General features: G+C 53.6%; 1 protein-coding gene across 1 annotated transcript in view; it reads right to left on the bottom strand.

The window, feature by feature from the left end:
* Window positions 1–1094: 1094 nt before the first annotated feature.
* Window positions 1095–27264, bottom strand: part of LTBP2 (latent transforming growth factor beta binding protein 2) — an 86227-nt gene continuing 60057 nt past the window's right edge. The window contains exons 13-34 of the mRNA XM_087819169.1: window positions 25797–25910; window positions 23573–23701; window positions 22802–22930; window positions 18630–18749; window positions 13439–13558; window positions 12270–12392; window positions 11920–12045; window positions 11381–11506; window positions 10441–10563; window positions 10215–10340; window positions 9670–9792; window positions 8853–8984; window positions 8455–8580; window positions 7749–7892; window positions 6714–6905; window positions 6523–6606; window positions 5680–5808; window positions 5206–5343; window positions 4956–5123; window positions 4372–4653; window positions 2456–2605; window positions 1095–1983 (exon numbers count right to left, since the gene is read on the bottom strand). Coding sequence (XP_087675295.1) covers window positions 1838–1983; window positions 2456–2605; window positions 4372–4653; window positions 4956–5123; window positions 5206–5343; window positions 5680–5808; window positions 6523–6606; window positions 6714–6905; window positions 7749–7892; window positions 8455–8580; window positions 8853–8984; window positions 9670–9792; window positions 10215–10340; window positions 10441–10563; window positions 11381–11506; window positions 11920–12045; window positions 12270–12392; window positions 13439–13558; window positions 18630–18749; window positions 22802–22930; window positions 23573–23701; window positions 25797–25910 — 3050 coding nt within the window. The 3' untranslated portion in view covers window positions 1095–1837. The remainder of the gene's footprint in view (window positions 1984–2455; window positions 2606–4371; window positions 4654–4955; window positions 5124–5205; window positions 5344–5679; window positions 5809–6522; window positions 6607–6713; window positions 6906–7748; window positions 7893–8454; window positions 8581–8852; window positions 8985–9669; window positions 9793–10214; window positions 10341–10440; window positions 10564–11380; window positions 11507–11919; window positions 12046–12269; window positions 12393–13438; window positions 13559–18629; window positions 18750–22801; window positions 22931–23572; window positions 23702–25796; window positions 25911–27264) is intronic.

The raw sequence follows: 27264 nt of genomic DNA, 5'->3' as shown, positions 1-27264 counted from the left end.
GCAATTAATTGTTTCTGGTCTTTTGCTATTACAAATAATGCTATAATAACCTCTTTCATATGTCATTTCACATTTGCTGAGAATATAGCTGAAGATTAAATTCCGAGAAGTGGAATTACTGATTCAAAGAGTAAGTGCTTTTATAATTTTGAAAGACATTTCCATATCCAGAACTTGTATCAATTTATACTTCTGTCAGCTATATAGGTGAGTGCCTCCTTCCCCAGAAACTTGCCAACTGACAAAGTATCTCAGTGTGGTTTAATTTGCATTTCTTTTATTATACATGAAGGTCAGAATATTTTCATATAAAAATAGTAAATAGGATTGTTGGACATTTAAATGAAATTTGTGTATAGCACTCAACATTGCCTAGCACATAGCAAGCATTCAATAAGTTATTGTGTGATGGGTGACCGTCAGAGCAGCAGGTAGGACAGGACAGATTAAATTAAGAAAATGGTATTCATTTCCATGTCTCCAGGCACAGGGAGCCTTGTTCACTTACGTTGCTGTTCATCAGAGAAACACAAAGAGCTTTCCTTGTCTCAGAAGAGGAAAGAGCCCTTTCCCATTGGAACCCAATCATAGGCTATTGGCAGAGCTGGCAAAGGGTGGGCACAGCCTCCTCTCTTAATATTTAGACTTAGCCAATATGGTAAATTTGGTTTAGTGTAAAACAAAAACAAAAGAGCCCAGATGTACATTTCTTTATTCTGTTGTGATGGTAAATTCCCAGCTAGCCAAGGTTGGGTCTCTACTTGTAAACTCAGGAATGCCAGCCAGCCATTTTATGAAGGGAAGAGGGCAGAGGCTCCTGAGTAGAGAGGAGAAACAACATAGGAAATCTGGCTTCCCCCAAACAAAACTACACTGTATTTCACAAGCTAGAAAGTAGACCTCTTTATTTTTAGCACATCAAATCGGAGAAATGTCTTTCCTGTAAGGAGCAGTATGTATTTAATACAGGTGTTCTGAGACAGGAACCCTGTCTTATGGTAGCCCTTGTGCACTGCTGGGTACATTTTGAATATTTACTCAAAGCTACTGAATATTTTCTTTAGACTTGTATAAATCCCTGTCTCCCCCCTCCCCCACTCTTTTTCTCGATTCCCTAAATTTTTAATATTTCCCTCTTGCTTTCTCAGACTCCTTGCTCCCTTTCATTTGTGTCTCTTACACTCAGCAAGCTAGTATCAGTCTTGCTTCTCTGAGATGAAGGGATCTTCTGCCCCTCTCTGGGGCCACGGAAGTGGCTACAGGATGATATGGCAACATCTGGTCCAGACCAGACTGGCTAAGCGGCAGTGATGGTTCTTGGGAGGAGGCGTTGGAGTTACTCCCCACACTTCCTCCAGTCCTTTTTTGCGCCATAGATTCTGAAGGGCCATCCCAGGACAGATGTAGCCTCTGACCCAGTTTTGGAATCATTGGGGTGATATGTGTGGGTCATGGCTAGAAGAGGGTGTCTGCAGTGTGAGGCCTAAGGACCTTGCACATTTGCACAACTTGAGGGGGAGAATGAGGGCCATCCTTTGGTAAGCATCTCGTAGCAAGGCCAGGACAGATGGCGGACTGGGCCTCATGGCCAGTGGATGAAGTATTAAAGCATTTGGTGGTGGTTGAGCCAAGCAAGGGCATGGCGACATGGAGGCAGTGACAGCTCACAGCCAGAGCCTAAGCTGGGAGAGATGAGAAGCAGGCAGGGCTGGCTGGGAGTGGGGTTGCAGGGCCTCCTGCCCGATGTCTTCATGGTGTCTTCCCAGCTAGGAAAGCATCCTCGAGGTCCCCGCCTGAGGCCCATTTCCAGGTAGCTGCCCACACTGACCCTTCACTGCTACTCCTTGGCAGTGCAGTGGGGGGGCCCTGCCTCGGCCACATAACCTGGGGAGCAGTGGCAGCGGTAGGAACCCTCCGTGTTTTCACAGTGACCATGGGCACAGAGCGCAGCAGGCCCGTTCAAGTCGTCACACTCATTCACATCTAAGAGGAAGGAAAGCAGGAGAGCTGGTGGGAGCCCAAGTCCTCTGGCCTGTTGCTTCTGGCCCTCAGGTCACTAAGCCCTGCCCCCCCCCCCCGTGGAATCCTAAGTATGACAGCCAGAGGCTGAACTCACTGCCCCAAGCTAAGCTACTCAAAGACACAAAGCAGGTAGTAGTGAGCCCTTACAGTGCCCAGGAGAGTGGCCATACTCTGTCCCTGCCCTTTTCCTGTCTCAGCATCTCCATGGAAAGGGCTTTCTAAACACAGATGTCAACCTTCCTTTGGAGCTTTCTCACCACCCGACCTGGCCTGGCCCTGGGCAGCCTCACTCGGGGGCCATGGTGGATTTTCCAGCCATTCTAAGTTTAGTCCCGCATCCCTAAAGTGAGCAAGGGGCCAGTCTGACTTTTCCACATGGAGCCATCAGGGCCAGTCTGCTTCCCGGGCATTGCCACTCTGATGCTAAACTTACCCACACAGGCCATGTGGGCCATGTCTAGCTGGAAGCCCTCAAAGCAGTCACAGGTGTAGCCTTCCCGCACACGCACACAGCGGCCATTCTCACAGCCGTTCAGGATGCCGCACTCCTCTGCCTGAAGCCCTTCGAAGCCAGCCTGGTGGTCTGGTAGGAAGTCAAGAGAAGGAAGCTGATGCCCAGCCTCTGTGGCTCAGTGGTTGAACTTCATTTCGACTTACGATCCATGAGATCGTGGTTCGATTTCTGGTCAGGGCACATGCCTGGGTTGTGTGCTCGATCCCCAGTGGGGGGTGTGCAGGAGGCAGCCGATCAATGACTCACTCTTCACTGATGTTTCCATCTCTCTCCCTCTCCCTTCCTCTCTCTAAAATCAATAAAATATATCTTAAAATAAAAATAGAAGGAAGCCCAACCCTGGGACCCTCACCCTCCACTACAAAGGGTTGCCCTGTTGAATTTCTGGTGTGGGGTGGGGAGGGTCGTAAAACTCTCACAGAAAGATGCTAAAACAAAAGGCGGTCCTCTTAAAAAATAATAGTCCTTTTAGGTTGGGTAGGCCTTTAAGTGAGACCTGTAACTGAGGCCTCCAGGAAGGTTGGGATTCACTGCTTTCACAACGCCAGGGCTCCTGAGCAGTGGGTCTGTACAGTTTTGATTTTGTTGTGGTTGGTTGAAGTGATAGGGACACTTACAACTTCCAAAGATTGAGCACCTGAATTAACCTGAAATATAATTATGTTACTTAAAAATTAGAGAACACATATACTTATGTGAACAGGGGTTTAAGTTTCTTTTTCCTAGGCCTTTACGCCCGCACACTCCCCTTGATCCCAGAGGAAGCAAGGAGGTGGCACAGCTGTGGACAATGTATCTTTGAACAGGCATGGTCAGGCTGGCCCAACCAGGAGTCAAGATATCATCTTATCGAGACATCGCCAGATGACCAAGAACAAAAGGATGACATATGCAGACTTCTGAGACTACATGTAGCTGCATTCTGTTCCCAGCCTCAGTTTACCCCATTTCCCTATATAACCCTATCCCTCAGGCCATTCCTTAAGACAGGTTTTGGATACTCCTATGCTCCCTTGTTTTCTTGGTTGGCCAGCCTTCTCAATAAGTACCTTACATGATTCAACCCTGCCTCCGCTGAATTGGACACAGCTATAGGCAGCCCGAACCCCACCTGGGTTTCCCGGTAACAGGAGGGTGTTTTGTTAAAAACTTTACTTTTTTTTCCCCCTGCTGGGAGGAGATTGGCAGCAAAAGTAGATTACCCTCACTCAACACAAAGCAAATCTACCAGGTCTGCCTAACCCTCCTTTCTCACTAAGCAACTCCCCACCCCTGAAAAGACCCCATCCCTAGACTCAGTGCAGTCAAGTCAGTCTGGTACGGTGGCTGGGCCTGTGGCGGGTGCACTACACAGATGCCAGGCCTGACTTCCTCATTAGAATCCAAGTCCTGAGTGCTGGGGTCACTGCCACTTACAAACCAAGTCACCACCAGGGCCTTTAAAGTGATTGGAAATCCTGAATTAACACTTCAGGTCACAAGTTTGAACTTGTGGAGCAGGCTGTTCTGCACACCCTATGGGTGAGGGTGAAAAATGGGCCATACATGTGTACCTGCTTCCTCCACCTGCTTTCTCCCACTCTCAGCTTCCTCCCACCGGGAAGCTTTTGAGGTGGGGACGGTGGGGTCCTGTAACTCTATCCCCTGTGCTGGTTTACCAAAGGGAGTTGTTAGGGTCTGACTTGGGCATTTGGAGTTGTCCCGAGTGACCCGTGAGAGGGCTTGGAGTATCTTTCCCCTTCCCTGTCCTCACCCTGCTGGCAGTCACTAGCAGGTGGAGGAGATGGAAGTGAAACTGGTGCCCACCTTTTCCCCATCTTTACAGCAAGACAGACCTGGATAGCTGGCCACATAGTGGGGCTGGAGTTCTGAGGGCTGCAGGGGAGACTCAAGGCCTGGTGCATGGTCCCTTGGGTGGCTGGCTGTGTTGGGGAAGGGCGGCTCAGGGATGGCGTCCTCAGGGCCCAGGTAGTTGTAGAAGGGGGCCCCATCTGGGCCATAGAGGCTGTAGTGCAGGTCCTCGGGCCCAGGGCCATACTCATAGCCTGGTCGGAAGTGGACCCCGGCCTCCCGCTCTGCTTCAATCCGGGCCACGTTGCACAGCTGAGCATAGACCTCTGCCAGGGAGGAGGGAGAGGAAGTTGGGCCCAGCTTCTGGTAGCTAGAGCCTGGTGTGCTGTCCCCTGGCTCACTGCCCCAGGGAGAGGGAACATGCTGGGACTGGTGCCCTCTGAGAGTTCCTGGCAGTGCCCCACCATTCTATCCCCAAAGAATAGGGTCTGAAGACAGGGCCACTACTCTAGCTGCCCTCCTTTCTAAATCCCTCCTTCCAAGGCCAGGGCATTCTTTACCCTGAGGCCCAACCTGGTTCTGCAGGTGTCTCCCCTCTCTGCGTGAAGGCACAGGCCACCCCTCTCACCAGAGCTCCTGGGGGGGCACAGAGCGCACTGCTGGCTCCAGGCCTCGCCATCCTGGCAGCAGCATTCTGTGTAGGTGGTGCGGTGCCCATGCAGGGGTTGGCTGCACACATAGTTGGTGACTTTTTTCCAGCAGATGTCCATGTGGATGTCGTGGTCAGGCAGGTCTTCTAGTGGCATAGACAGAGGCCCATGAGCCCTCCAGTCCAGGTCCCCTTGCCCCCGCTGCCCTCCCATCCCGGGCCCACTGACCCACGCTGCTGGTGCTGTTTACACAGCGCTGCTGGCTGGGGTCCAGGGTGAGGGGTGGGCTGCAGAAGCAGTGGAAGGAGCCCTCTGTGTTCACACACTCGCCATTCTCACAGGCCATGTCCTGGCACTCGTCGTGATCTGTGGAGGCAGGAAAAATGGAGGACAGTGTGGGGCAGTGCCAGGGTGGCTTGCCCACCCACCACCTTCACGGAAAGGGATTTGCTTGTAATTGATAATGAAGAGGTGGCACCCTGCCTCCCCCTCCCCTGCCCCAGCCCAGCCTGGGTGGCCCCTCCCCAGGGATACTTTCCCAACAGGTCCCCACATACAATCCCTGACGTCCCACAGCTCCCCTCACCTCAGACCTGCCTGCTGCCGCTGGAGTCTGGCCCTGGAAGGGGAACTCCCAGCCAGAGGGGCCGGCTGGCAGGGCTGGGTGGGCCTGGGGTGGGGAGGGGTGGAGTGTGTCCTCACCCTCACACTTCCTGCGGGTGGCATCGTAGTGGTAGCCAGGGTTGCACAGGCAGATGTAGCCAGGAACCGTGTTGAGGCACCGGCCGTTCTGGCAGAGCCCAGGCCCAAACATCACACACTCGTCAGCGTCTGTGGAATGCAGGGCCGAGGTGAGGGCAAGGCGAGAAGCAGTGCCTGAGACTCAGGGCTCCAAAACCAGACTCACTGGGTTTGAATCCTGGCCCTGCCACTTGCTGGTGGAGAGAGTTCAGGAAACTTGCTTAAGTCCTTGCCTCAGTTTTCCACCTAAAAATGTAGATACGACTAACCTCTTACAGTTGTTATGAGGATTAAAAGATTAATACTTGTAAGGTGTTCAAAATAGTGCTTGGCACATAGCAAGCACTTACAGAAAGCTGCTTCAACTTCCGTCGTTTCTTTGCCCAGCTCTAGGATTAGGGCGCTCACACCTAAACTACCCAATTTGAGTATGGGTTCCCCAAAAGTGCTAGCTTCATAAGTGGGGCAGGGAGATAAGCAACTGCCTCTGGCCCCTGCACAGTGGCACACCCCTCTCCCTCCCTGTGCCCTGAGACTGGGTCAGTCAATACAGCCTAGTTTGTTCCTGGAGGGCTCAGCCCCGGGGGAGCAGAAAAACCAAGGTGGGGTTGTATGAACATTCCTGGAAGGGCTCCGGTCAGAACTTCCAGCCTTAAACTCTGCAGGTCATTAGGACAGGGATGATGACTGACTGGGGAGTCTGGGGCTGTGTGCAGTGCAGAGCTTCCCAGGACCTGCTGGAGGGCCAGGCTGGGCCAGCTCAGGTGAGTGGAGTCTGGGGAGCAGGATGTGTAGGGAGGTTACCTGTGTACGTAGTCTGTCCAAACATCCAGGCTCCTTCCACAGGGATGTAGCCTTTACCACTAGGGCAGATCTCACTGAATTCCACTGTAGGGAGGCATCCAAGCTTAGAGAGAGGCAGGCTCTGCCCCCTTCTCTCAGTGTCACCCTGCAGAGCTGACCCTGAGAGGATTTAGGACAATTAGGGGCTTTACCTGAGTCCTCAGCAGGGCAGAGCTCACAGGTGTCTCCCCAGCGGGCACCCTGGGTGCAGCAGCACTCGGCCTGTGTGGTGTTCCGGCCCAGGAGGCTGGAGCAGGGTGGCTGGTCTTTGTGCCCAGAGTAGCATTCCATGCGGATGGGGCCCGAGAGGTGGTCCCCTGGTGGGGTCTCGGGGATGCTCTGACCTATGTGTGATAGATGTCCCTTATTATTGTCTGTTCATGGCTCTCTGGGATGCCCTAACCTTTACAAATTTAACATTTATATACCACTTTATAGTGCACAAAATGCTTTTTCCCATATTACTCACTTGATGTTCTCAACAACTTTATGTGGTGAGTATTATGTCCATTGGCTTCCTTTTACAGATGGGCAATTGAGACTTAGAAAAGCTAGCTGACTTGCCACAACCCTCAGCTATTAAGTGGCATAGCAGGGAGTTAACCCCAGTTTCTCAGGTGCCAAAGCCCCTGCTCTTCCCAGTATACCCCCCTGCCTTCTGCCACTACAGTGGGGTGCCCTCAGTCATAAGGGAAGCCCTCTGCCCATTCCTCTGCTTCACACTGTACCCCACTCCCTCCCACCCTTCCTGTTCTAAGTCCTGCTTTCTTTTCCCCAAGTTAGAGAAGGCCAGCTGAGTCCTGGTCCAGCCTGGGGTGAGAGGCTGAATGAACCCAGCGGCTCTGGGGTGCAGTGGGAAGAGGAGAGTCCAGCTTAGCTCTGCTTCCAGGCCTCCCTCACCTAGAAGGTCTCCTGGTGTTAGATTGAGGGTCCCTCCAAGGCTCAATCTGAGATCCCTAAGGACAACCTAAGTCAGCATCAGAGCTTCCTGAGCCTCTTGTAGGGTTCCTCACAGCCCTGCAGCCTCCTGGATGTTTCTTGGCCTGGAGCAGAACCCCTCTTGCCTTGCTGCACTCTCAGACTCCTTGCCTCTCTGCACTCCATTCCTAAGCTGCACCCCTGCCCCAGTCCTGGCCCAGACTCCCTCTCAGTGCCCAGTGGTTGGGTGGAGTATGGAGCATGCTCACCTGCAGCCCCCCGCGGACGGCAGTGCCCCTCCTGAGCATCATACTCCTCCAGGTCGCTGGCACAGAGGCACAGGAAGGAGCCCTCCACGTTCTCACAGAGTGCCGCCCCACACACTGCCAGCATGAGCTCACACTCGTTCACATCTGCCAGGCATGAGGACAGGCTTGTGGGTGGGGAAGGGGCAGCCCCTGCCCTCTACCCCTGCTTCCAGCCTGGGGGGCAGATACTCATCCCCTCAAAAGAAAGAGGCTGGGTCTTGGGAGAAGAGCATAAGTGGGTATGAGTTAGCAGGAAGGAGGAACAGAGGGCATGGAAGAGAGAGAGAAGGGTCACAGACAAGGGTCACTAGACAGAGAAGAACGGCTCCTCCCTCGGCACATTCTCTGAATCAATGTGCCTCCTAAGACCCTGAGGTCTCTGGAGAGAAGGGTGGGGCCTCCATCAGTCTGCCGGCTCCCCCACTGGTAGAATGTGGCCACATTTCCTCTACCAGCCTGGCCAAGGCGCCAGCGGTCGGGTGTAGCTGAAATCTCCTTTCCTTGCCCACTCCATGAGGGCCCATTATGGAGCCACGTGACCATGGACATTTCAGGAGGAGGGCCCTAGGGCCTCTATCCAAGACGGCCAAGGTCTGTGGAAACGGGATGAAGGGCCCAGAGCCTCCCTTTCCCTGCCCAGAGCCTAGCTGGCCCTCCGGCTTCTCACCGATGCAGTCCCAGCCGGAGGACGAGGTCTCGAAGCCCTGGTCACAGAGGCAGCGGAAGGAGCCCTCCGTGTTGTCGCAGAAGCCGTGGCTCCCACACACGGTGTCATTGGCACACTCGTCTATGTCTGCGGGACAGTGGAGACCAGAGTGTAGGACACATTCTTACACACTTTATTTGCTGGGAATACTTATTTACTTGGCCTATTAACACCAAAACAGAGGACAAGAAAACTCTAACATTCCTCTTCAATTTCTGTGTGAGCCCTGCTATATGGAAAACATACAAACTCAAACAGCTGCAAAAATAATTTCCTCAGGATGAGAGAGTTTCTAGCTGGGTACATGAGAACAAGGTGTCTTCAGCCCTCCCGCTTATGACACCCCCAGCCCCACTCACCAATGCAGTCTCCAGTGGGGGCCATGTGGAAGCCAGGCTGGCAGCCCAGGACACAGCGGTAGGAGCCAGGGTTATTCTCACACTTCCAGGCCCCACACACCGGGTCTCCGTAGTCCTCACACTCGTCAATATCTGTCCCCAGAGCCACAAGAGGAAACAGGTTACTGCTCTGGCATTAGAAACAGGCCCCAATTCTCTGGCATTAGAAGGTCATGCCCCACCACCTCTGGGGTCTTTGATCTGTCCCAAATTACTGTGATCATCTCAACCCCAAAACATCAAGTTCAGGGTCATTTCCCCTGGCCCAGCAGGGATGAGCATCTGAAAGAGAGCTCTGTGCTCTTTAGGAAAGCACTGAGCTCTCAGCCTGCTCCCCCCGCCTCCCCCCCTCCCATTGCAGAGCACTTTATACTTCTCTGTATATAAAACCTTCACTGAAGTGTATTACAGAGAGTTGTCTTCATATCTGTCACCCTTGCTCAATTTCACGATTGCCCGTAACTGTCTATTTGTCCTAGCAAAAGATATTGAACCTAGCAGGTGTTTAATAAATGTCTATTGAATCGGTTTGGCTTCAAAAACTAGATTGTGTGCCTTGCCCGCACAAGGATTATGACTGTCTCCATCTTGCAATCCTTGCACAGTCCCTGAGTCAGCAGAGACTCAATAAATGCATTATCCATCGGGTGATTAATGTGTGGAAAGTGCTCTGCTTCCCGGAAGCTGCAGTTGCTGATCCCAGGGAGCTGGGGACCAGGCAGGGGTGGAGGTGGCAGACGTGGGGCAGAGCCTGTCCATTCCCCCTTGAAGCCCTTACCCACACACTCCCCGTTCTCTGGGGAGGGCTGGAAGCCAGTTTCGCACAGACAGTTGAAGGAGCCCTCGGTGTTGACACAGCGCCCTCCCAGACACCGGTCTGTGACTGTACACTCGTCCACATCTAAAACAGGGACATCAATCAGCAGACCCAGCCGTGGGACCCTAGGGCCCTGGGCAGCTTCCTGTGGGCCCTAAGTAGCCCATAGGAGGGCCAGGGAGTGGATCAGGGTAGGAAAGGGCTGAAGATATGAGGAGTGCAAAGCTGGAAGGCAGAGGCCAGGCTGGGGGGAGGAGCCCTGGAACCGGGGCTCTGTCAAGGAGAGAAGGGTGACCCTCAAAGACTTCAGAGGGTGCACGCGTGCTATAGACATTGCAGAGGCCCTGGTGAAAGTGTCCCTCCCTGACACTTGGCTCCTCATTACTGTCAGCCTCCCATCTTCCCATCCCAGGGTGGGACCCGGAGCATTTTACGTCAATATTCTAGACAGGGACTCTCGCGCCCCCTGCTGCTGGCAAGTGGACATGGCCACACTTGCTTCTCACCCTGGCATCTGGTGCCTCCCTCCACGCTAAGGAAGCCAGGTGCACAGAGACAGAAGAAGGACCCGTGGCTGTTGAGGCACTCGCCGTGGGGTGCGCAGTACTCTTCTCCCACGCACTCATCCACATCTGCAGGGAGAAGACAGGCAGTGGTGTCTCCCGGGGCTGTTCCTGTCTCCCCACGCACTCACTGCTCCCAGTCCCCCGTGGGGAGACCTGAGCCACTCACCCTCACATACAGTGCCGTTGGCCAGCTGGAAGCCCCGGGAACAGAGGCACTGGTAGGAGCCAGCTACGTTCTTGCACTCGCCTCCCAGGCAGTTGCTCTGGAGGTCTTCACACTCATCCACGTCTGCAGGGTGACACAGGAGGAAGGAAGCTGATGGCAGCACCTCCCAAGGACAGGAACCAATGGGGAGGTTTCCAGAGGGCCTGTCACCTGCCTGAGGAGCCTGGCCTCATAGAGGCATCATCCCCTTATAAAGCAGCACAGCTTGGAGAAGCTGGTGAGGGAGCCTTCGGGCAGCAGGATGACTGAAGCTCCCTCCACTTCTGCCCCCGCCCAGCAGGCTCCCCTGCCTCTTAGCTGGGCTTCTCTAGCTGCCCAGACAATGCCCACCTTGGGGACACTCGGCCTCTCTCAGCAACCCTGGCCTAGGATGGCCAAATGCCACTGCCCTCGTGGCTGAGATGGTTTAGATTTTACTGAGAAGCAATAGGAAGACAAATGGGAACTAAACCAAGGAAACAGATACACAAAACCTGAGAAGATAACAGAAACTAGATTCTTCAAGTTGGCCTATAGATTCCCTGGTACAGGTCAGTGTTTTTCAAAATACGGTTCCAGCACCCACCCTTACGAGGAACTCTTAGGGAGCTTGTTAGAAAACAGATCCCATGACACCCCCCCCCCCAACAGAAGTTAATTTAACAGGTCTGGGACAAGGCCCAGGGAGCTGCACTCCCCCAGCGATGCTGATGCACACTGAAGCTTGTGACCCAGTGGCTCATTGGCCCCCTAGAGCCATATCTACAGCTGTCTACAGCTAGCCTACCATCTGAGGGAGACAGAAGGCCCCTGGTCTGGGAACCACCCCTGCTGTGCCCTGGCCATTCCATTCTCTAAGGGTGATGGGTTGGTCTCCCTCATCTGCCACAGGAGCTCTTACCTTCACAGGTGTGGCCCTGGGGGCTGGGCCGGTAGCCCTGGTCACAGTCCCTGCAGGAGAAGGAGCCGGCAGTGTTGGTGCAGACTCCTGAGGGGCAGACTCCAGGAAAGGCGCACTCATCTAGGTCTGGGGCAGACAGTTGTGGTCACCTGGGGGCTGGGAAAGGCTCCCTCTACCAATTCAGGCAGGAACTTCCCATGTCTCTGGTCTCCCTCTCTGAGCTTAGAGGACTCTCTCTAGGCCCCTGGGAAGGGCAGCCCTGGCTGTGGACCTGTAGGGCAACCCCAGCACCCCCTCCCCAGCTGTGAGCTTACCTCTTGTCTCTGGCTCCTCTTTCCTCCTGTCCTTACCTCTAAACTTGGGGATTATGACACTATAAACTCTCCTTGGGGCCAAGTCCATGTATAGGGTCTTCTAACCTAGCCTGGAGACCCTCAGCATTAGCCCAAAACTAGGGGACAAATAGAATGTTCTTTGGACCATAGGAGGGCCTACATTATATTCTCGGTCCCTCTCTGCCATCCCCTCCCCAGGATTACCTTCACAGGCCGTGCCTTCTGCATTCACCCAGTACCCACTCTCACAGGCTGAGCAGGCAAAGGAGCCCTCAGTGTTGAGGCAGAGGCCTGTGGGGCACGAGGCCCGGCTGGCACATTCGTTGACATCTGAAACAGGTCATTGAGTGCTGTGTGGGACTCTGCAGGACAGACATGCCAGGACAGTAGAGACTGACAGGTGTGAGGGGATAGGGAAAGGATGAGTCTTGGCAGCGATGTGTTGGGTAGCATGGCTAGGGTGTGGGACCAGGGTGGATTGGGAGTGTGTGTGCAGAGGGAAGGGGCTGCAGACTGGTTTGCTGTGGAGGAAGCGTGCTTCAGCATCTCTGTACCTTGGCAGCTCTTCTCATCTGAGGTGGCCTCGTAGCCCTTCTCACAAGAGCATCTAAAGGAGCCCTCCAGGTTGTAGCACCTTCCATGGGCACAGACCCCGGGATTCAGACACTCATTAACATCTGTGGGAGAGAAGTCCAGGATAGCGAGCTGGCCTCCTCTCCTTCACGCAGCCCCCTTGTCAGGCTTAGAGCATTTCTGTGATGAGGCCAAGGAATCACCATTCAGAGGACCCAGAGACCTTGAGGTCATGCCTGCCCCTGGCTCCACTCACCTTCCCCACTGAGCTCACTTCATCTCTATCTAGTAACACCGAGAACCCTGCTTATGTCCTAGAAAAGGGGACAGGTCCCTTAGCCCTGGGGCTGGTTTGGCACATCCAAGGACACCTGGAGTGAAGTGTCCAAGACCCCTGCTCACCTTACAGTGGTCCTGAACCTCTCTGGCTTCCTACCTGCCAACCAAACTGGTATGGGCTCTTTCCCAGCCTCATGACTAGCTTCAATAGGTGAGTGGGCAATGCGAAGAAAGGCCAAGCTCTGCCTGGGTGGCTGAAAGGCAATGTCAAGGGCCTGGGAAATGTCTGCCCTCTCCAGAGCCTCAAAGCATCTATTCACAACTCAGTCCCTCCTAGCATTCAGAACCCTGGGCCCTTCTTCCTGTGAGGGCGGAGGGGAAAGAACATTCCTCCTACAGCTGACATGCAGCCCCTCTGGAGAGAGAAGAGCACCCACTGTTGAGTTAGGTGTTGCTCTTTAGACACTGCTGCTGGGATGCAGGGCAGAAGACCCCTTCTCCCAGGAAACCGCAGCAGGGCCTGGATGCCAGCTCTCACCACCAGACTCGGCTTCTTCCTAAGATGGCTGGCACTTCACTCTACCCAGGATCCAGCCACAGAGGCTTTTGGGACCTTGGGCTATAGCTCCTGAATGGATATGACCACAGTGGCCACAGTGGCCCCCACCCTGGTAATTCAGAGAGTGGAGCGTCAGCAACTGAAGCACACTCATCTCATGCCCAACGTCATCTGGGAACCCAGCCAGCTCATGAAGGGCAATAGCCTCCAAACCACTTCCCTCTGCCCACCCCTTTCTCTCCCTGTGCGTTGGCTCAACCAGAGGTCCCGAGGCCAAACAGTCCTCTCAGTACCTTGGCAAGCAGCCCTCACCTACACAGCTCCCGCTCTGGCCCCTGTAGCCCTCCTCGCAGGCCAGGCAAGTGTAGGAGCCGGGGGAGTTGACGCATCTCCCATCGGGGCAGGTGGCAGGGTGACGGCATTCGTCGATATCTGCAAAATAGCAGACCCTCCCTTGGTCATCCCTGGGAACCACAGCACAAGGGTAGGTCTATGAGGAAGCAAGTCCTTACCCCGCCCTTGGTTGGGGAGGGGAAGGAATGCCAGTTTTGGTACAGATGGGAAGTAGGAAAAAGACAGTGTTGTCCTGTGTTCCCAACTCCACCTCCCACCCACTGTCCTGGACAAAGGGAGAGATGGAAGAACTTTAGAAAGGGAGATTTCCTGGGTGGGCGCCGGAGGCTGTGGCTCCCATGAGCTGTGGGAGGGGGAGAGAGCACTGCGTTGTGAGCTGGACTGTTGGGAATGGCCTTTGTATCTCTCCTGGGGAACTCCTGTTTTTTGTTTCTTGTTTTTTTTTTTTACAAGTGGTGACAATTACTGGGATTGTATGTACTTGGAGCAGCAGTCCCCAGAATGGATCACCAGCTGGGTGATGAAGGCAAATAGGCTTTCTGCACCAGAAAATGAGGACTGAAGATGACCCCCAGCCTTCAATGTGGCCAAGACCAGCCCTGAGGCTGATGCAGAGCTAAGGGTGGATACTGGCAAGGTTTCTCCGCTGGAGAGAAGACTTTTCTTCCAGCCAAGGTCTATGTAGGGCTCCCAGCACCCACTTTGGTGAGATCCAGGAAAGTCAGCCAGAAAGGATGGGCCTGAGCATCAACCAGACAAGCAGGGGAAGTAGGGACCTAGGAGGGAGAGAAGCAGCAGTCCTGGGAGAGTGACAAGGAGGAGGGTGGAGATCTTGCTCCCAGGAACTGCACACAGGGCTCTTTCTGATGTGATCTGACATCTCAGGGAGCCCATACCCCAGGCCCCAGGGGATGGGGCTGAGTTAGGAAGGTCCTAGCACAGGGACAGAACTCGGGGTTGGGCCTGCAGGAGAACACAAAGCTCCCCCAGCCCAGTGTCAAGGCTCCTGGTCTTGACATCATGACACACAGACTGAGCTCCAGAAGAAACAGGAGGGTTTCCTCTCCCTAAATGTGTAACTGCCATTGTCTTGGAGGAAGTCTACCTGCTTATGCAGATTCAGAGGCCCTATGGCTCAGAAGGAAGACCTACTCAGCCCCATGGAGGAAACACCGGAGGCAGGGTCAAGGCTCAGAACACAGGCTTTCTGCCAAGGGACCAAAGGCAGAAGATGTCATTACAGAACAGGACATGGGCCCTGCAGTAGAGGGTGAAAATGAGTCTCCCCTGAGTTGGTTTGGCTTGCAGGAGATAGGATAGATCAAAGCCTCCTGCCCCAGGAAATCAGGGCCCTCTCAAGGCCAAAATTTCAGCCTGAGGTTCCCAGAGAAGAGAAAGGCATTCACAGGGTAGGTAGATAGTCAGGTGGGTGTCTGCAAGGAGACACTCAGAACTCCTGTGCAATCTTGGGGACACCGAGATAAGGCTCATCTCTGGAAAGAGGGCAGCCCCTAGTTGGGTGTGGTGACACCAAGCTAAACTATTCTAAGGGTTCTGTAGAGACAGAGATGGAGAGGATGAGACAGATGGGGGGAATGAAGGGTCTAAGGCCACCACTTGAGCGGAGGTCCTTGCTTCAGGAAGGCAAGACTTCGGGGATGAAGCAAAGGGCAAGGAACAGGCAGGGAGCCTCCTCTCAGATGACACTGAGGAGAAATGAAGTCTTTGGACTTGCCTGCAGGGATCAGGAAGTATAGGAGGATGAGATCTGCCTGAGGTCTGTCCTGTCCCAAATTATCTGGGCATATCCGTGGAGGTGGTGCATGAAGTGTCTTATGCTAGGGATTAGGAGACTGTGGTCCCACTGCTGTTCACTAAATATTCTAGCTCTTTTGGGTCATGATGGGTTTGTGCCTGCCTCCTGGCCCCTTGTGGTTGGGCGGGGCCAGGGGACTAGACGTGTGTGATTTATGGACCAAAGCGTTTAATTGTGTGCCATGCTGCAGTGTTCTTCTGCTCTATAATGACACCTTCTGGCCACATTCAAGACACCGGCTATTCCTTTAGCCTGGTTCTAGAGCTAGGAAATGGGGGACGGGATGCCAAGCTGACCCGCGATGGGCATGTGGCATTGGTCAGATAGAAAGTTTGCTGTGTCCTGGGAGCATTTGAGACCTTGCTCCCAGAATGTCTTCAGTTTGGCTCAGATAAACTCTTATAAAAATTCAAAAAATAGTTTGCTGTGTTCTAAGTCACTAAGATTGGGGTTGTTCATTAGTGCAGCATAACTTAGTCTGCCCTGGGAGGCCACTGCTGCCTTCCTTCCTCAGGGCCCCAGCCAGCAATGATCACACCGGAGAGGTCTATTAGCAAGTGCAATAGACCAGAAGATGAGGGCAGAAGAGCAAAGCAGCCCTTAGTCTCCCCCAGACACAGGGAAGGCCTCTTCTCAATGGGAGCCATTAGCCAACGAATCATAAGAAGCCAGATAAAGATTGTGCATGAAGTGGTGCCACATCTAACCAGTCCCTGTTGAAAGCACTAGCTCTCCCATTGTCACCAGATTTACTGAGGCTGTTCCACCAACCCTTTGGTGCCTGGAGTGGAGCCGGGTTTTTCTGCCTAGTCTAGGGTTTGAATTTTAATTCAAGATTATGGTATATTTTGGTAGGTTTCACCCTGGTCATGAAGGTGGGAGCTATCATTCTTACTGCTATATTCTGAGCCCATGGCTGGGACACAGGTGAAACTCAGCAAATGTTTGTGGATCAAACAATGAGATTAACACATTGTATGTGGGAAACGTATTTATACGTTTTAAGTTGACTGGTAGTAGAGCGCGCGATAAAAACTACCTGCAAACAATGTGTTAAAACTTCACACCCTCTTGGTATGAGGATGCTGAAGAAACCCTAGAAGACCCATGGAAACAGTCACTCCAGGCACCAGCTTGCCAGCCTGCTGTCTACTGGGAGAATTCAGAGCTTCTCCACCAGCACGGCAGACTTTGCACTAGGAAACAGAAGGGCGCCCGCCTCTGTTCCTTGTGAGGGCATAGGGTGGGGAGGGTGCTCAGTCAGGGGCCAGAAGCTCAGGTGACCTTGGATGTGGGTAGGGGGCAGCAAAGCCCTGGCAGTCTGCAGGGGAATCTAACCCCTTTCCACAGGAACTCAGAGTCCTGGTTCAATAGACATGCCATTGAGACTTTGGATGGGCTGCTGCCCAGACCACTCAGGCCTTTCGGCAGAGACCCTGAGTTTAAGTGCAGAGAGTGGTTTCTTAGTTGGAAAAAGAAGAAAGAGGGAGAGAAAATTGACTGGGCTCCTTGGGTGGTGGGCCTGGTCTGTGGTTACTGATGGAAACCTGGAGAAGTGTGCAGGCTACATCCGTCTTTCTTTCAACAGCCTCAGGGTCTGCCCTGGGCCAGGAACTCAGCCTGACCTCCCAGCTGAGGTGTGTGTCTGGAATCTTTACTCCGGAAGGGGAGGGGGCAACCCAGAGGCATGGTCTGGGGCGTGGGGTCAGGGGGAATCTAGATGCAAAAAAGAATAGGGCTCCCAGATAGTAACACTTCCCCGTGTTCACGGAGGGTCTGCGTGTGCACATTGTATGGTTTATTTGGTCCTCACAAGAGCCTCTGAGATGGGCATGATTGTTTCCATTTTCAGACACTGAGACATGAGCCAAACCCAGGCCTGTCTCCACCAGAGCCTGTGCCCTTAACATGGACTGGTTAGCATAAATCTGATCTTTTTAAAAAAAATTTATTTGAGGGAGGGGGAGAGAGAGAGAGAGAAGGAAACATCGATTTGTTCTACTTATGCATTCATTGGTTGATTCTTATATGTGCCCTGACTGGGGTTTGAACCAGCAACCTTGGCGTATTGGGACTATTCTCTAACCAACTGAGCTACCCAGTCAGGGCCAAATCTGATCTTCTTAATGTCCTGATGTTTGCTTGGTTCATTTCCTTTAGTTTTGTTTTTCTTTTTAATGAAGTTTAAGGTCAAATTCATAACAATGCTTAAAGGAGGCAATCTATCAGGTATCTGGCACAGTGCCTGGCACATGGTAGGTACCTATCAAATGCTAACTCCCTTCATTCTCCATCATGCTAATGAAAACAAGGGGTCCTGGCTTTGATCATACAGACTTGAGTTTTAAAGGGGGAGCACCAAGCAGGAGGCATTGAGAAGGGAAGGTGCCATGTGGGGGCGTGCAGACAGAGTTTTCCACCCTACAACCCCAGCTGCCTCTTGCCTTTGCTAGGAACTTCTAGGACTCTGGACTTTGTTTCTGTGGTCATGGCATTGGGAAGGGGGCTCTCCTTCACAAGGCACACAAGCTAATCCCTTATCACCACAACCCTCTAAATCCAGGCAAGTCCTGGTCAGGAAAAACCTGGAGGCTGGGAGCAGGCTGGGCCTAACCTCGGATCTGGGGCATGATTTCTCTCTGAGAGAGCCTTGAATTACCCTCATTTATTCCTGTCTCAGCCAGTCTTGAGAGCACATAACCCAGGCCTCTTGCAAGCATTTGACACCCCAGCCTGGCAGGGAGGTGGTGGTGGCAGAGCTGCCAGGAGGTAGCACAATAGTGGCAGGTTCAAGCCAGTTGGCAATATCATAGCCACCTTTTGACCTAGGAAAGGGAGAAAGGATAGCAGCTCATTCATTCATTCATTCATTCATTCATTCATTCATTCATTCAATTAAAATTTGTTGGGGGTGTCCAACACATAGACAATTATCATGGGTCATCTAGGATATGGTCCAGTTCTAAGGAGCTCACAGCCTAAATTCTTTAGCAAGGAGGCCAAGATTGAGGTCCCTGGTGCCTCCCAGGTAGATCGATTCCTCCTCTCCATACAAGGAGAGTTCTATGACTCAAAGTGAGGGCCACAGGTGTATGCAGGGATGTTCCAGGGTCTCATGTACACAAAGTTGCTTATGTTCCTTACTCCGAGGGCAGATAGGATGCCAAAATATCACTGAGGGGAAGGAAGGGCTCAGATGTTCCCAGATAGGTCTCTGTCCATAGGAGTGGGCTTGGCATCAAGGGCCCAATCAGGGACAAGCTGAAAGGGGATTTGGACAATCAGTTCATGGGGAGAGAACAGGAGGTGGTGGGGTGGCATCCAGTTCCTTACCTTGGCAGTGTCCCTTCCTGACCATGACGTAGCCCTGATCACACTCGCAGTGGTAGGAGCCCTCTGTGTTGGTGCACCGGCCCCCGCGGCACGCCCCTGGCTGCTCACACTCATCTATGTCTGCAAACACACGGAAAAGACCTGAGTTGGAGCCAGCCCTGCAGAGGGTCCTGGGGACATTCCCTTCAGAGGCCAAGGACAAGGATACCTATGCTGAGGCCCAGGAGGGGAAGACGTCTTTGCTGTGGCCATGATTGGCAGGGGACTTCTATGCCAGGTTTGAGACTGGCCTAGCTCAAACCCCCGAGTTCTATTCTCCCATCAGTAGGGAGGCTACTTTGGGGGCCCATGGGGACTTTCACAGCTGTCTCCTCACCACAGTGCAAGGGCTGGTCTTGAGATCAGGTGGCAGTCCATAGGGCATGATCTGAGGAAGCTAACAAAGTCCCCCTCCTGACCCCAGTATAGCCCTTGTGTTGGTCTAGTCCTAGAGTTCTTAACAGGCCTCCTTAAAGGTTGGGATTAAGCAGCAAGTGAGAGGCAGAATGTTAGGCAGCTGAGGAACTATCAGTGAGGCTTATTCCCATGTCCCAAAGCATATTGGTGCCCCATGATGGCTCCAAAGCCCAACCCTGGTCATGCTACTCCCTTGCTTAACCCCTACCAGGGTTCCCCACTGCTCAGCCTGTATTTGATGATCCCCTCTGGTCCAGCCTCTAAGCCTTTGTTCACACGAATGCCTCTGCTTGGTTTGATGGCCAGCAGAGTTCTACTCCCATTTCAAAGACTGGCTCATTTGATTAACTCTATGTCTCTCTGGCCACCTCCCATTCTCTGCCCCACAGTCTAATTAAAGGAGGATTCACCTTTGCCCCCACCCCCAGCACTGATTCAAACACTTCACAGAGTCCTTCATAGATTAAATGAGACAATCCAGGTGAAGAGTTTAGCTCAGGGCCTGCCTGGCACAAAGTAGGCACTGAAGAGATGTTAGCTATTATTATTGTAGCATTAAACCTACCCCATAAAATCCAAGCTCCTCCGCCCGGCAGGTAAGATCTTCCATGCGCTGCCCCGTTTAAGTCCCTCACCTCGGTTCCTGCCTCCCACACACCTCCTGGCCTCAGCTACATAGGACCTGCTTCTGAGCTTCTGCACATGCTGATTCCCTGCCTGGAGTAGCTTCCCACCCCCTGGCCTGGCTGTCTCCTGCTCCTCTCCCAGTCTGACTGCTCCCCTCTAACCCACATGCCCCTTCCCAGCATTCCCTTAGGACTCACCCCTAACCGTAACTGTTCATTTACTTGCTTTTTTCTCCCCGATTGCCAAGAATATGTCCTACTATCCTAGTGACCCCAAGTGCCCAACACAGAACCCCAAAAAGTGCATATACAGCATGAACGGAATAATCATCATTTGCTTATGGACAGTGTTTTCCTCTGAGCGGTGCTTCATAGCACCAGCGCACAGCAGAGTCACCGGCAGAAGGTGTAAAATGCCTGCTCCCGGGCCCACTCTGGAGGTTCTGACCCAGCCTTACTGGACGGGCCCAGGGACCTGCATTTTAGTAACTCTCCAGGCAATTCTGAAATAACTAGTCCTCCCTTTAGAAGCTCTAATCCCAATGGAAGAGAAAAGGGAACTCAGAGGCAGAGCCACGTGTGGGGACTTGATAACGGACCCACAAGCTGGTGGGGCCAGGATGACTGTCTGATAGATGAGGCTGGGAACACTGATGTGCTCTCTGGAGAGAAATGGAAATGGAAAAAAAGCCCGGGTCTTAACACACATGCAAGGTGGGCTCCGGGTGAGTTAAACATGCCACGGAAGGTGAAACTATACCTTTCCTGAAAGAACATGTAGGAGGACAGCTCTGTGGCTTAAGCCCCAAAAGCATAAAAATTGGGCAAAAAGGTGAATTTCAATACATCAGAATTAAGGATTTCTGTAAAAAGAAGGGCCTGTGAATAAGGATAATGCACAGAGGACAAAGTGGGAGAGTTGCAGCACCCAAGCCCAGGCGAGTCTGGAATATAAAAACTGCAAAAGAGCCACAGGGAAGCGCGGCAACCGCCACTGGAAAACTGAGCGAAAGACGGGAACAAGCCATTCCAGGTAAGGAAACCCGAAGGCTAGCCTACGAAAAGAAGCTCATCCGTAAAGTAACTTATTTTAAATACTTAATAGCCAGGTAATTTATGTTACTCAATTAAGCTTATATTATCTGAATTCTAGAAAGTGTAAATTAATGAAATAACTCACAAAGTAAATATTTAAAATAATGAGATATTGTTTCACAAGCCTGGTGAAATTTAGAACATGGATGTTTTGCTCGATAAGGCCGCATTAGGTGGCAGCCAGGCCCCACTGGGAGAAGTACTGACAGCTGACCTTGAGCTCCCCCCCCCCCCACTGTGGGGTCTGGCAGAGACATCCCGGACACCCAGGCCGGCACACAGCAAAACTCCTTGTCTGGGCCAGTCCTGGCGACACCATTCCCTGCAGCAGCCACTGCTGGTCCCAGGCCAGCACCCAGGGCTGGGCCTGCAAAGAGCAGTGCCTCTGGCCCACAGCACCCGCCAAGGCCTCGAAGCCCAGAGAAGCCCCTTGCCCCCAGCCTCTCCCCTCGCCAACTCCAGCTTGTTTGGAGTACCGTTGCCTGAGTCATGTCCCTGAAAGCCAACTGACCGAATTGTCAACCTCTGCTTACAGATCTCTACTGGCTGCCACTGCCTGTGGGACAGCATCCAAACACTTCAGCCTGGCACTCAAGATACTTCGCAACTGGCTACGCCCCTGCCACTTCCTCCGCATGCCCCATGTTCCAGTCACACTGGGTTTATCATTATCCCTGGAGCATGCCAGGCCTGTTCACTACTCTGCTCCCTGCAGAAATGGTTCCCTTTCCCTGGAATACCCTCTTCTCTCTCCAGTCCTTCACTTCGCGTGTAAGGGAGTGTGTGGTTAGACACAAAGCTCTGCCACAACTAGGTGTGAGGTCCCTGGGTGTTTCAATTCACCTCTTGAGCCTCAGTTTGCTAAACTATAAAATGGGCATAAAGATTTCTATTGCATGGGCTTGGGATGATGAGCTTCATAAATAAAGTGCTTAGGACAGCACCAGCTTGTACTAAGTGCTCATTAAAAGGTAGCTCCAATTCTGCCCCAGCTCAAACACCCTCATGGGGAAACCTTCCCGCATTCTTCCATATAGAACCAATTGTTTACTCATCCCCTGGACCCACCATTCACATCTCACTCATCACACTGTCCTCAGAGCTCACACAGCTCTTGGCACATAGGTGCTCGATGCTTGAGTGCTGAATGAATGATGCCCTCAAGTCTCCCACTCTTCAATTAGGGAAGTGGTTTGTCCCCTCTACTCCCCTTCCCCGACAATCAGGTGAGGGGACCTGGGCAGCCTTGGTCTCTACAGACCAGATCCTTGGGGACCCTGGCAATGGGAGGGTATACAGCTTCCTGGAGGGGCCCTCGAGCGCCTGCTGGGCTGCCTCGGTCAGAACCACAATGCGAGCCCCAAGAAGGCAGTGCCATTCTCCAGGTGAAGGATCCAATTGGGTTATGGATCTTAAGCCCCAGCTTGGAAAGTGCTGCATCATATTCTCTGGGAGCTCTTCTGTAACAGTGTGTCTATCACAATATAACTGCTGCATATTAAAGGATTTGTGTAGGGTTTGTGTCGGAAGCATCCTCACCCATACACGGCTTCCTTGGGAAGCTCAAAGCCTTGCAAGCACCAAGCTGCCGAGGACCTGTGCTCCTCTCCTCTCCTCTCCCAAAGGCATGTTTTCTCCCCAGTCTGCCAGGAGTCCTAGATGGTGTCCTCATGGGTTGCCCTCCTTACCCAAAATGAAAGCAGCTCCCTGTCACTCAGATTTCGGGTCACCCTGGACCCTCACACTCTTGGCTTTAGCCGCAGTGCCCTGAAGCTTTTGGGAATGTTGCTGCTTTTTGGACTCATGCCTCTCGAGTTCGGTGCCAGGGTCGGTGGGCTTCCTCCCCAGTCCAGCTCAGAGCTCTGGTCTTGGTTCCCTGGGCCCCTGAACTCCCCACACTGCAGAGCTGTGGCTGAGCGCTGAGGACGCCTGGATCTTCTTCCACTTCAGCCCTCTCCGTGGGGTCTTGTGCCCCTCCCAAGGGCAAGGGCTTACCTTGGCATTCCTGCGTGGTCCCCGAGGTGGCCGGTGTGTAGCCAGGGTAGCAGAGGCAGGAGTAGGAGCCCACATGGTTGACGCAGCGCCCTTTTCCCACGCAGGGGTCCCTCAGACATTCATTGTCATCTGAGCAGAGGAAGGTGGGGAGGGAGGTCAGGGAGGCCTTTCTTTGGGCACCTGCCTACAACCTGCCCCTGCTAAGGGCTGGACAGGGGATGGTGCTGTGGGGCAAGGAGGGGATAAGAGAGCAGAGGAAGCCAGAAAGATGAAATATTTCTAAGGCTGGGAGCCATGAAGTCAGTCCATAGGGCCCACTCAGGCACCAAGGGCCTGGGGAGGCTGTCCCCCACTTCCTCCCTGCCCTACAGTGTATGTGCCTTCTTTGTAGGGATCAGGCCCACACTTGATGATGGCCCTGGTAGAGACATTTACAACAAGGGCAAAACTTGGTCCACTCTGTAGGCAGCAAGATGGCCCGTTTGAGGGGTGGGCTGAACTCACAGCCGAGGGCTCCAGGCACTGGTCTGGGTCCCTGGGATGGCTTCCCACTCTCTTGGAGTCCTGGAGACTCATCAGATGCTGCTCCCAGAGATTGGTCTCCCCAAGGTTAAGGTCAGCTTTGTCCACAGGGACTGCACTCCTTCTTAACCCACAAATCACACAGCACTGCTTGGACCTTCTGCTGCCTGGACCCTTGACTCTGTCCCCTAGCAGCCCTGCTCTCATCTACCCCAGACACTGAGCGAGCCAGGACCCCTGGGTAAGTACCCGTGCAGTAGGCCTGGCTGGGGTGCAGCCGGTAGCCGGGGCTACAGATGCATCTGTATCCATCTGGGAGGTTCACACAGGTTCCAGGGCCACAGATGTTGGTGGCTCCAGCGGCACATCTGTCAATATCTGTGGGAGACAGAGCAAAGCAGAGGTTATGGGGGGTAGGGTGTTGGCAAAGGCAGTGGAGCTGGTGGGAGGAGTGGGGGAGGCAGGACACAGGGGCCTCAAAAGACTCACAGAAACCTCATCTGACCCTTAGTTGGGCCCCCTCTTGGCACCTCCTCCAAGGGCCTTGAGCCCTACCAGGAGGGAGCTCACAGGAGTGCATCGCTCTGACTGAGACCAAGTAGATTCCAATGACCCATGTCCTGAGTCACAGCAGGGCTGGCCCTGCTGAGATCTCCCGCCTGACCTTACCCTGAATACGGGCATGGCTCTCACCACAGTACCCAGTGATTCCCTTCCCTGGCAAATCCTGCCCAGTTTCCCTTAGACAGACAGACAGATAGATCTGGTGAGCAGGGTGCTTGGGGAGAACTGCCAGGGGAAGATGGGAGAGGGGCTGGGGCCAACTAAGTAGGGCCTTGAATGCCACATTGAGACATGTAAGCAAGGGGGTGTGATCAGAGCTGTCTCAGAAAGACCACTCATCTTGCCATGCCACTGTGCTCAGAGAGATGGGTGGGGGGCACTGGGGGCCCTTAGCAACCTGATGAAATAATTTAAATAAGGACCATTTTAGGTGGTGGTAATGGGGTAAAAAGTGAGGAGACAGACACTGAATTCGGAAACAGTTTGAAGACTCACCAGGACTCAGGGCTGAGGCTGCATAGAGGGCAGAGACTAGCTTTTTAAACTGTGTCCTTGATATTAGAAAAGTGCCCAGCACTCAGCACATGCTGAATGGACAAATCATTGGCTGGATGAATAATGATGTTTTCAGCCTCTGTGTCCACCCGGATGTCTTAGTGGGAAGCCCACACACCCTGAGCTCCCTGCCCTTCCCCAAGGGAATGGTTTGGGATATGGCCTGTGAGGGTGCTCAGTGGGGTTTCACAGCATTTGCTAAACTGGACTGAATTGAACATGCACACTGGCCTGTTTGCAAGGCTATCCTGTCACTGGCCTGGCTCCAAGTGTCAGCCTGGGGACTCATGGGGACTCCAGCCAGGTTCTAAATGTCCTTCCAGAGGAATGAGGATGGGGGATGGCTAGGAAGACGGGGGATCAGGCAAAAGGCTATTGGTGGTGGTTGGGGGAGATTTTGGTGGTGGTTTTGTCCCACTTAGAGCTGCTGCTGAGCCTGGCCGGGACCACTCCTGCCCCTCTTCCTCTGCCTCCAGGCCCACTTTCCTTGTCAGAGGCTCAGACTCCTAAGCTGAGCCCCTTACCCCAGCTCATGCTGCCTGCCAGGTGGAGGGGAGATGAGGAGCAGTTGCTGAGCCTAGAGGAGAGGTCCTGGGAGGGGGCAGCGGATGCCCTGGTTCAAGCCCAGGAAGACAAACCCAGCCCCCACCCCACATTCTCTGGACTGTTCCACCAGGCTGCGGGGTCTCTCCTTTTGCCAGAGGAAATCCAGAAAGACCCCTCTCCACCAAGGTGTCCTCGATCTGTGAGGTCAGGAGATCAGCAAGCCCTGGTTGGGGCACGTGTGAGGGCACATGTGCCCAGGGAAGAGCAGGTAACACCGGCCCTGCTTCTCTTGAACCAAGTGCCCAAACAGTGAGCCTTAAGAAGGGCACATTCCAGAGCAAGGTGGATTTGCCAGGAATCTCCCCACCCTGCACCCCCTCACCACTGTAGCTGGTGGGGTGGAGGGGGGAGCACAGGCTCCCCGGCAGTTAAACAATCTTGAGAACTAGACCTTCCCGAAAGTCGGCCCTCCCCGTGGGCAGGAGGCTGCCACTGCCAGGCACTCAGATGACTCAGGGTCAACAGGCTTCCGGAGGCTCCACGTGCTCCCCTTCCTCTAGAGGCCCCTGGATTCTCCTGGGAGGCCTCTGAGTAAGACCCTCCCCCAAGGTGTTCTTTCCTTTCCCCTTCCTAGTTGGACCCATGCTCCAGTCGGGACTCCTGGCTCACTAGGTAACCCTGTGGTCTCTGTGAGATGAGGCCAGGGCACTGAGCTGGGGTCAGAGTTCACTGCAGAGTTCGTTCATCTGGTTGAGAAGCCCCAGAGTCAGCTCTGCGCAGTCACCCCTCACAGGGCTGGCTGCAGTACCTGGGGGACCCAGGGTCACCAGCACGTTGGTGGGGGTGGTAACTTGCTCTTCTTCCCGGGACTCTGGAATCCCCTGCCCAGGCAGTGGTGGCGTTGGTCTTCCTGTGGTGTCTCCTGTAGGGGGCAGAGGGGAGGGGGAGCAGGTGGGCACCAACCCCTGGCCACCTGCCTTCCCACCAGGAACAGTGCTCCCTCCAGAGATGCTGGAAGTGGCCTTTCCCTCCTCCCTGCTATTCTAACCCCGAGACCCAGGGGGGAGCCTAGGGTGGGTCACCCCTCTGCCTCCTAGCCTCCTGAGACTTGACCTGGCCCCAGAGAGAGCCAGAGAATCTGTGAGCCCATCGGGTCTTAGAGCTCATCCAGCCTCACCCTCCATTTCACAGGGGAGGAGACCGAAGCTTGCAGACATGGCCACTTGTCCAAGGCTACCTAGCTTCCTGGACACAGAGCCAAAGCTGGGAATCTGGTACTCACGTCAGCATTCTTCCCCTGTTTGCAAAGAGCTTTACAGTTTACAGAGCTCTGCATGAACATCAACATCTCATGGACCTTGGGAGGCAGCAGGGTAGGCGTTCATGTCCATTTTATAGTAGAGGAAGCAGAAGCCCAGCTTTCTGACTTTGGAACAGTGCCCTGTTCCCAGCCCTAGCTCCTTAGGGGTATGGAGCTCCTGGAGAAGCATTCACATGTCATGTCTCATCCACGACCTCATCTGATCGAAGACCCATGTGTCAGCTCATGTGCACTAACTCCACTACTAGATGAAGGTCTCTCCTGTCCCTTCTCTGTTAGCTGAGAGCCAATAGGAGGAGGTCTCTTGTGACAGAAGTCCTACCTTACCTGGGCCAGTCCACCCTGTCTTAGCTGTAATCTTCCTCCTTGCACTCTCACCTCCTCCCTCCCAAGCCTACCAGTCACACCAGGTCATTCTACCCCTTGCCCTGGGCTACAGGCCAGGGGAACAACAGTTCTAGTAAGGAGAGGAGTTGCTCTTGCTTGGCCGGTGTCCAGTTCCCATGATGACTGGGGCTCTGTCCTGACTTCCCTATCTGTCTGTTCTGGATCCCTAGAGCAATTTTGACCATCACATAGTTCTCCTGGTCCTAATATGTCCTTCGCCTCCTGCACTCTGGGTTACCAGTAACCTGGGCATGCCTTCTGCATGGTTTCCCAGGGAGCCTGCCAGGGGTGCCTCAGGCCCAGTCTCCTCCCAGCCCCATGCCTCCTGGGCCTAAGGCAGCTGAGCTGGAGTTAGTGCTGTGACTCTAATGCCAGGGTTGGAGATCTAGATTCCCCAGGATCCACCTGCCAGCTCTTTAGGCCTTGCAGCCAGCACCAGTCTCAGAAGCTGCATGGCCAGGGGCAGGGGATGGAAAGGCCTGAGCAGCTGGGGTGGGGGCTGCTGGTGACCTCTCCCACCTCCATTAGCAACCCTCTGGAATGTGGGTACCTCTTGACCCCATACGGG

Source organism: Miniopterus natalensis, chromosome 1, assembly GCF_054644295.1.
Source record: "Miniopterus natalensis isolate mMinNat1 chromosome 1, mMinNat1.hap1, whole genome shotgun sequence".
Classification (NCBI taxonomy): Eukaryota; Metazoa; Chordata; class Mammalia; order Chiroptera; family Miniopteridae; genus Miniopterus; species Miniopterus natalensis.
Note: the sequence above shows the minus strand (reverse complement) of the source record. Positions and strands in the feature narration are given on the sequence as shown.